This window comes from Vigna umbellata, chromosome 4 (assembly GCF_029865625.1).
Source record: "Vigna umbellata cultivar VRB3 chromosome 4, Vumbellata_1.0, whole genome shotgun sequence".
NCBI classification, from domain to species: domain Eukaryota; kingdom Viridiplantae; phylum Streptophyta; class Magnoliopsida; order Fabales; family Fabaceae; genus Vigna; species Vigna umbellata.
In genome coordinates, this window is record NC_142168.1 from 7,884,893 (window position 1) to 7,893,677 (window position 8,785).

At 36.7% G+C, this 8,785-nt stretch overlaps 2 protein-coding genes across 2 annotated transcripts; one reads left to right on the plus strand and one right to left on the minus strand.

Annotated features, from left to right (window-relative positions):
- Positions 1-204: 204 nt before the first annotated feature.
- On the minus strand, positions 205-3,511 carry CLV2 (Leucine-rich repeat (LRR) family protein). The gene has a single exon (XM_047311684.2). The coding sequence runs from the start codon at positions 3,157-3,159 to the stop codon at positions 976-978; it is 2,184 nt and encodes a 727-aa protein (XP_047167640.1). The 5' UTR covers positions 3,160-3,511; the 3' UTR covers positions 205-975.
- Positions 3,512-4,743: 1,232 nt separating this feature from the next.
- CBSX6 (Cystathionine beta-synthase (CBS) family protein) lies at positions 4,744-8,305 on the plus strand. The gene is made up of 2 exons (XM_047311682.2): positions 4,744-5,620; positions 7,225-8,305. Exons 1-2 carry the CDS (start codon positions 5,280-5,282, stop codon positions 8,147-8,149), a joined length of 1,266 nt encoding a protein of 421 aa, XP_047167638.1. The 5' UTR covers positions 4,744-5,279; the 3' UTR covers positions 8,150-8,305.
- The last annotated feature ends 480 nt before the right edge of the window (positions 8,306-8,785 follow it).

Consider the following 8,785-nt stretch of genomic DNA (forward strand, 5'->3'; position numbering starts at 1 on the left):
TATTTGTAATCAGTGTTTTGCTGTCAAATATCGTGAAGACCTTTAGTACGGAACATGTACTTTTTATCAAAATATTCTTAACACTTCATTCAGCCATTTTAACTACTTATAACTAAGTATTAAATAATTCTTATACTTTTCATGTAATAATTTTACTTTCACCAACTACTTTCACCAACTACTTTCAATTTTACTCAACTAATGTCTACGAACACTCTTAACATTCTTGTAATCATAAAGACAACAAAATAAAGTTGATCACATAAGATGGTGTTGTGATTGTAATAATAATCTTAAATATATGAAAATCTGCTCCATATATCTTGTCTGCACTTACCACTCCTCACTATACTTATCAACTCGCGATCTCAAGGCAAAACACCTATGGGGAAAAGTTAAGTTCCCCAAGCCAAGAAAAGGGCTAGGTTAATCTAGAATGATACAAGTTCTCTTCAACTAAATATTCTTGCAAATCTGCAGTTTGATGAACAAGATCAAAGTTTCACCATAACTAGACCAAATCAGTATGTTTCCTGCTGCTGACCCTTCACCAAATTGATTATGAATATTGGATGCAGTGATGCAATCTAATCTAACTGCAACCAGTTCCAGCAAAAGAGTAGAACCGCCAACAAAAAGATGAAGGATTGATCTCTACTCGGATCAAATGTTCACCACAACCATCTATTCTTTTCCTGGCTGAATGATGCAGGACTAGTCTTCACTTAGATAAAGCCGATCGCCAGTTACGGGTGTTCTTTAAACCTTTTGCAACTCATCATAACATTTTGATCCTGTTGTTCTGATTCTGAGACACTTGTTCATTACTCATGAGATAACACCGGTGAAGTTGATGGCCAGATAGTATTGCTAGTCAAATAAACTGTATGTTCACTTGAAACTGAGAAGCCAGCTACCAGATTACGATTTGGAATTTACAGGAGATTTGTAACTGTCACTATCACAAAAATCAAATCAAACTTTGGTTTGAAGAATGTAATTTCTCGCCCTTGCTGAACAGAAGAGAACAACAACACCAAAATCAAAACTAACAAAGGCACTGATAAAGAAAATCCCCAGAGATATTGGTCCCTCCATCCTATCTTCCCTGAAAGAACTTCCTTGCACAGATTGAGTCCTTCCATCATCACATACGCCACTGGAAGATTCCATGCACAGATCTGGATTTCCAGCAAATGCACCAGGAAATTTCCCATATCCTTGCTTCTGGGGAACATACCCAGAAAAACAGTTGTAAGACAGATTCAAAATGGACAGATCTTGAAGGCTAGAAATGTTTCCTGGAATATGCCCTGACAAGGAATTATGTGACAAATCTAAGGCTTTCAAACTCTGCATTTTCTGCAGACCTGGAAGCTGTCCATAGAGAAAGTTGCATGAAAAATTCAGATATTCTAGGCCAGCCAGACCAAATAAGCCCCTTGGAATCTCTCCATGGAGCAAGTTGCTGGATAAATCGATTCCAACCATTGAGGATAGATGATAAGTGAAACCGAGTTGATTGCTATCAGAAACAACAGCTGAAAATCTCAGTTGAAGGTTTCTTGCTGCAACCAATGGCTCTTTAACAGTGACATTCCTAGTGTTAAATATCAAGCTACCCTTAAAATTAATATCAGGGATGAAGCCAGAAAACTTGTTATGTGAGAAATCCATTGTTTCTATTGCGTCAAATGTGAACAACCAACTAGGCAAATTTCCACTGAACTTATTCTGAGCAAGGGACAAATACCTGAGGTTTGACCATTTCGTTATTGCATCATTCAAGGATCCAGAAAGCTCATTGGAACTAAAATCTACAATCTCGAGAGATTTACATCCTGCCAGAGTGAGTGGGATAGTCCCGGAAAACCTGTTGTTGCTTATATCCAGTATCCTCAAGGTATCCAATGCATCAAACTCCGGTTGAATTACCCCAGAAAGATTGTTGTTATTCAGTATTAGAGCATACAGCTGAAAGCACCCAACAATGCTGAATGGAATGGTACCAGACAAAGCGTTGTGTGAGAAATCAATGACCTGAAGATAGGTTAAATTTCCAATTCTGGCAGGAATTTCTCCAGAGAGAATATTGTGAGAGAGAAACAAGGCCTCCAAAGTTTTCAACTCAGTAATTTTCACAGGAATTTCACCAGAGAATTGATTGTGAGAAAGGTCAAGAAGAACAAGGCCAAGAAGTTTCTCGGAAGTCTCAGCAATTTGACTGGGAATAGGACCGGAAAAATCATTATAACTCAAGTCCAAAACAAGAAGTTTCAATGAAAACACAAGCCTAGGATATATTCTATACTTCAAATGGTTCCCTGACAGGTTCAAATGAGTCAAAGCTTGCAAGGAAGCAATACAAGCAGGCAGTCCCCCAACAATAGAATTATTAGACAAATTCAACACAGTCAGAGACTGAACTGAAGCTGAAAAGCAAGGCAAAGTACCAGCAAACTGATTGGAAGCAAGATTAAGCACAACCAAAGGCTGCCGAAAACCAACCAGATTACCAGACAAGAGATTGTTCCCAAGGTCCAAATACTTGAGGGACTTCAAGTAAAGAAGGCTCTCAGGTATGCCCCCACGGAATGAACACACACCAAGATGTAGCCTTTCCAGATTTGTAGAGAAGTTCCCAATCCAAGCAGGCAGTGGACCACCCAAACCGGGGTTCCCACTCAAAACAAGCTCAGTGAGGTGCCTGAGCCTCATGAAAGAGTCTGGTATCCCACCGTGAAACCTGTTATAGCTGAGATCAATTACTCTTAGGTTGAGCAAATTTCCAAAACATTCAGGAAGAAGGGAAGTGAAGTTGTTGTGGGACAACCCCACCTTGCTGAGGTACGGAAGCTGGCACAAACTGGGGTGGATTTGGCCCGAAAGGCTCATACTAGTTAGGTTGATGGAAAGCACCCTCCCAGTTCTGTTGTCACAGGTGATTCCAGTCCATGAAGTGCAGTTAGAGCCTGCCCAGTTGGACAAACTCTGGTAAGGGTCTTGCAGTCTTGACCTGAACAGAAGAAGAGAGGCTTTATCTTGTAGGAAAACATCAATTGAGAGTGAAGGGGTTGCACAGAGAAGAATCACAGAGAGGAGAGTGAAGGGGTGCCATAGACGGTGCAGGGGTGTGGTGTGTGCCATCACCATCAGCATGAGAGTAAAGGTGCAATTTTGAGGAGGGGGAAGAAGAGTTTGAAGCAAAAAGGGAACTGGGGGGTTGAGGATTTGAAGATTAGAATGAAAACATGATGAAATGGACAGAAAGAGAGAAAGAGGAGAAGGAAAAGAGGAACATCGTCTTACACATTGGTCTTATGTTGGTTGGTTGTGTTGTGTCACGCTGATAAAGTGAGAGTGTTACAGGTAAAAGGAAGAGGGTTTAGGTTTAGATGAACAAAATAAAGTGGCTTTGTTGTGCTTCTTAGTTCTCTCACTTTACTCTCTTTCTCTCTGTTGCCTAACACTTTATCCCTTTTTTAAGTTTCTCTTCTTACTGTGTTGTGTCCCAGAAAACCTTTGTTCTTCTTCTTATATATATATATATATATATATACATATATATATATATATATATATATACATATATATATATATATATGTATATATATATATATATATATATATATATTTGAATGATTACTTCTTTATTTATATATTAGGGAAATACTTGTATGATATGAAATGAAAGTTTCTTATGAATAATCATAAATTGAAAAAATTTAAATGCATACAAATAATTTGTTTTAAAAAATATTTTTTTACTAATATTAAAAAAATTTAAAATTAGACAAAAATAAAAACTTATTTTATTGAGAAACTCTGTGAAATTTTAAAATTTAAGCTATCCCTTATAAATATAGTCACTTAATATATTTAAGAAAAAATGTGTCCTTTTGATTTATTTTTATTTTAATTTTTTTGTAAAAATTTGGTTCTTTTATCCAACTATAAAAAAATATTAAATATTAAATTTATTATATAAATAATTAATGGATTTAAAAGTGAAAATAAAAAACAATGTATTTTGACAAAAATATATATAGGGATTAAAAGTTTAGGTTTATAGAACTGTACTTTTAAAATTATAAAATGTAAAGTTATTTATTGAAAAATTCTATGAATCCCTCGAAAATTTAAAAATGTGTTATTGTTATTTATAGAAATCCAATATTTTGATGTGCCCAAACTCATAATTACTCATCTTCATAATATTATAAAAAAAAAATCAATTTCTCTGACCATCAAGTAAAAACAATGCTTTAATTTGTTTCTTATATATAAAACTACACCTATACATATATCATAGGCTGAACTTTGATTTTAGTTCAGTGTTTTGTAGTTATATTCAATTTGAGCCATTTCTTTTAAGAAAGTTAACTTAAAAAGAAAGTGAATATTCTTCTTCACATATATCGAGTTTATGAATTAAATAAATAAATGGATATTTCTAACCGTCAACAATAATTTAAATTAAAATATTAACCGGAAAGGTGGAGAAAGATTATATATAGAAAGAGGAGGATGAAGGATGTAGAGGAGTGGAGAAAGCTGAAGTGTGTAATGTGGTAAGGTTGAGAAGGGAAAGAGCAGGGATTTTATTTATTCTTTTGTTAGTTATAATAGTATTGATAAATCACAATTATTATATTATTTAAAAAGCCCAATAATAGTTAAACGAACAGTTTATAAATTAAAGAAAAAAAAGTGTCAAAAAATGAACACTGATGGAGCTGGCCACACAAAGAGTCATACTTGACACATCATGTTCTCTGTGTGTGTGTTTCTCTCTCTTTCTCATTCGATAAATTGAAGTTGTTGTGTTGTGTTTCGTGTTGTGTTTTGTGTTGTGCTGTGTCTCTCTCATTCATTCTCAGTAGTCGCCAACCGCATTAAGCATCGATCTACTCTCTTCTGTCCTTTCTCCTCTTATTGTCTCCCAAAGGACATACCCAATCCAATTCTCCGTATCATATCTTCCCTATAATCCACGACTCCTTTTTTCTCTCACCGATTTTTCACTTCTCTTTCTTTCTGATCCGATTCAATTGAATGGGCCTTCACCTTTCACTTCTCCATCCATGCCAATGGCTAACTCCTTCTCTAACTTGATTCTCCACCGCCCCCGCATCAACGCTCTTGACCTTCTTCTCATCTTTCTCCATACCCTTTTATAGCCCACAAGAAGCAGCCTTTCTCTGTTTTTGTTTTTTTCTTTTTAAACTTTAACAAAAATTCGATTTTTCTTCTGAATAAGTACGCCCTTTTGGATTCTGATGGCGTCGGTGTTTCTGTACCACGTGGTCGGCGATCTGACGGTGGGGAAGCCGGAGCTGGTGGAGTTTTACGATAGTGAGACGGTGGAGTCCGCGATTAGGGCGATCGGCGAGTTCCCTGAAGGGAGCATACCCATTTGGAAAAAGAGATCTCATGTGGGGATTGAGAATAGTGAGATGAAGCAGCAGAGGTTTGTTGGAATCTTTAGTTCCTTCGACATAGTTGCGTTTTTGGCTAAGAGTGAGTGTTTGGAGGATCAGGACAAGGCCTTGAAAATTCCTGTTTCTGAGGTTGTTGTTCCCAACAATTCGTTGCTCAGGGTTGTTGACCCTGCCACAAGGTCAGCACCTGTTTCAATTACTTTTAGATATGATTTGATCATAGAATTTAATTTGGCCACACCTTCACGGTAAATTACACTTTCATTCAATCACAATTACAAGTTCACTGGCATGCATAATAAGGTCGTTGTACGGACTATGAAAATTAAACACTTGTTTATATTAACTGAACCATGTTTTTACACTTGCTTTAGTGAAATTGTTTGTGTGCGACTCTATTAGCCTCTCTATGTTGTGAATCTGTGGATTCGTTTATTTAAGTAGCAGGGGGAATCAATGTTAAGTGCATGATGTGGCCTTGGTGATGATAAGAATGTTATGCACGTGGGCGGTTTGTGTTTAGTTTTGGAGAGAGGATTGTGTTTTATGTTGCTTTCAGAGATCAGGTGTCTGGGAATGGTAGGTGCACAATCGTTTTCATCTAGGCATCTGGGGTTAGAGGATTTCATCATCAGCATCTTTGCTCCGCGATGGAATATGATTCCATCCAGTTACAAGAATTTTTACTTCCCACAATGGGAGGGAATTTAACATTCCCAAGTAAACTTCTGGATAACTTGATATTTATGTCAAGCAATGGGACATCAAATCCCCTTTTATCATATGCTTTGGTATCTTATACTCTTGTATCAAAGGCATCTAAGAATAGAGTATGTCTGTATTAAATGCCACATACACATATTCTTAGTTTGACTGTCATCTGAGCTCTGTATAGATTCTTTCGTTAATGTGTTCGTGTATGGCTTTCATCTCCTCATTACAGAAGGAACACACAAAGTTTACCTGATATTTGAAATTTTGAATCCATAAATAATGTTTTTTGCTGCTAGTTGCCAAATGCATCCAGGGGATAGTATTCTCTGATATTTGCCAATTACCACCCCTTCTCACCGTTTAAGGTGCAATACCTAAGCTAAGCATAATGTTTGCTCAGTATCTTTTCACCTTATTTTATGCTCGTTTGCTTTTTTGCTTTGTGTTGATATTGATTATCCATTATTTTCTCAACAGAAATTGGAAACTTATGATATGATCCTAAATTTAGATTGCCTAAAGCCTCAAATCAGTGAGTACTATTCCTTTTTAAAGGACAAAGATGAAGCATTTGGTTGTAAAAAAATGTTTTGTGCAATGTACTAAGATGAGAACTTTCGAAGTGATTATCTGGTCCCTTGTTTTTTGGCTACTGTGTTATCAATATTCTTTCTTATTATGATGAATACACACCCAGAAAATGACAAGGAACATGTTATGGGGGTGTGTTTGGGAACCTTAAAGGTCCTGATAGCTAGGTATAATAAAGCTGGTTATAAAATATGTATTTGGTAATTGCTTAAAATCTGGAGAAGTCGCTCTGTTTGATAAGTTTGAGTTAAAACTAGTTAACAATTCTAATAAAAGGTTGGTTAGTCTAGCCAGATTGTATCTGAATCAAAGGTTTTCTTATTTTGTTCCCATTTTCTCTGTATTCACCTTTTCAGAAATCCGAAGTGGTCATTGAAATTCTGTAACTTTATTTGTTTATGAAGTACTTGAAAGCCAAACTTGGATTTCTAATTTTTCAAAACACAATCTTAATATTATTTTATTTCCTCTAATCAAGATTAATAGATGCGCTGGACATGATGAAACAAGGTGTAAAACGTTTGCTTGTTCCGAAGAGTGTAGCATGGAAGGGCATGAGTAAGCGATTCTCAGCTATCTACTACGGCAAATGGCTCAAGAATAATGATTCTCCTAGCAACAGCAGCAACAATCTTCCTCCTAACATGAATTGGAGCCCCTCAACTTCCGGCACCGTTATCCGTGAGAAGTACTGTTGTCTCTCTAGAGAAGATGTTCTTCGTTTCATCATTGGTTGTCTTGGAGCTCTGGCACCCCTTCCTCTCACTTCCATTTCTGCTCTTGGAGCAATCAATGCAGACTACAGCTATATCGAATCCTCCACTCCAGCCATTGCAGCCACTAAAAAGCTTCCTCAAGATCCAAGTGCAGTTGCTGTGATAGAAAACACATCAGACGGTCAGTGTAAGATCCTTGGAGAAATTTCTGCATGCAAGTTATGGAAATGCGATTACCTAGCAGCAGCATGGGCTCTGGCGAATCTCTCGGCCGGACAGTTTGTCATGGGAGTTGAAGACAATGTTAGCTCAAGATCACTACCCGAGTTCAGTGTAGATTCACCAACTGGAAACAGTGATTTAGTTAATGGTTCGAGAAAACCAAGGAAATTCAGTAGCAAGAGTATTGGGTTCTTCAGCAATTCTCACAGTTTTGGTTCCAGGAGCATGTATAGGGGTAGGAGTGCACCTCTGACATGTAAATTCACCAGTTCACTTGCTGCAGTTTTGGCTCAGATGCTTTCCCACAGGGCAACTCATGTTTGGGTGACCGAGGACGACAACGACGATGTTTTGGTCGGTGTGGTTGGATATACTGATATTTTAGCTGCTGTGACCAAACCCCCCACAACCATGATTCCCGTTAATAGATCTACAGAGGGGTTTGGAAATGAAATTCAGTGTTGATTATATTTTGCTTTTCACTTTTTCAATCAGGACTCTTGGCAGTTTGTCTCAGAGCATTTAAGACGATGAAGATGGGTTTGGGTTGTTTGTGTGTACAAGTTTGTGTTGATTGATAATATAGCAATAAAAATAAGCCATGTTTTCATATAGTCAAAAGCTATTATCTTTAATAGGTATAGTTTGTAACCTGTTAAAGAAATTTGTTCATCCAATGATCTTGGTGTTGAACTGGTAGTTTTGTCCAATTTAAAAACTAACTGATAAAAGGAAGAACTTTGCTGAGGATGACCATACTTTCACACCAATAAGTCATGAAAAAACATCGGTAGAATGAACTGTTAGGTTAATAATTTGAGGGATTAAAGTTAATAATTGATATTTCAACTTGGTTAACATTAACCACTGACTTTACGAACTCAAAAGCATCATAAACTAATGCGAAACATTTGTGTTGCTAATAACATGGCTAAGTAAGAGATGCATGTTTTTTATTTAATTCAGAACGAAAATGACAAAAAGGGAAATGATTTTTGTGGAATTATGAGGATGGTGCTGGTTACGTCTACTCATAAACATAAAAAAGGAAACGGATGTGATTGGGTTCCACATGAAGACAATGATTTTTGAATTATTGTG

Excerpts from the sequence above, each read along its gene's own strand:
- CLV2 (XM_047311684.2), bottom strand. The coding sequence starts at position 3,159 with ATGCTGATGGTGATGGCACACACCACACCCCTGCACCGTCTATGGCAC.
- CBSX6 (XM_047311682.2), top strand. The coding sequence starts at position 5,280 with ATGGCGTCGGTGTTTCTGTACCACGTGGTCGGCGATCTGACGGTGGGG. Across the intron at positions 5,621-7,224 it reads GTTGTTGACCCTGCCACAAG|ATTAATAGATGCGCTGGACA; the intron begins GTCAGCACCTGT and ends CCTCTAATCAAG.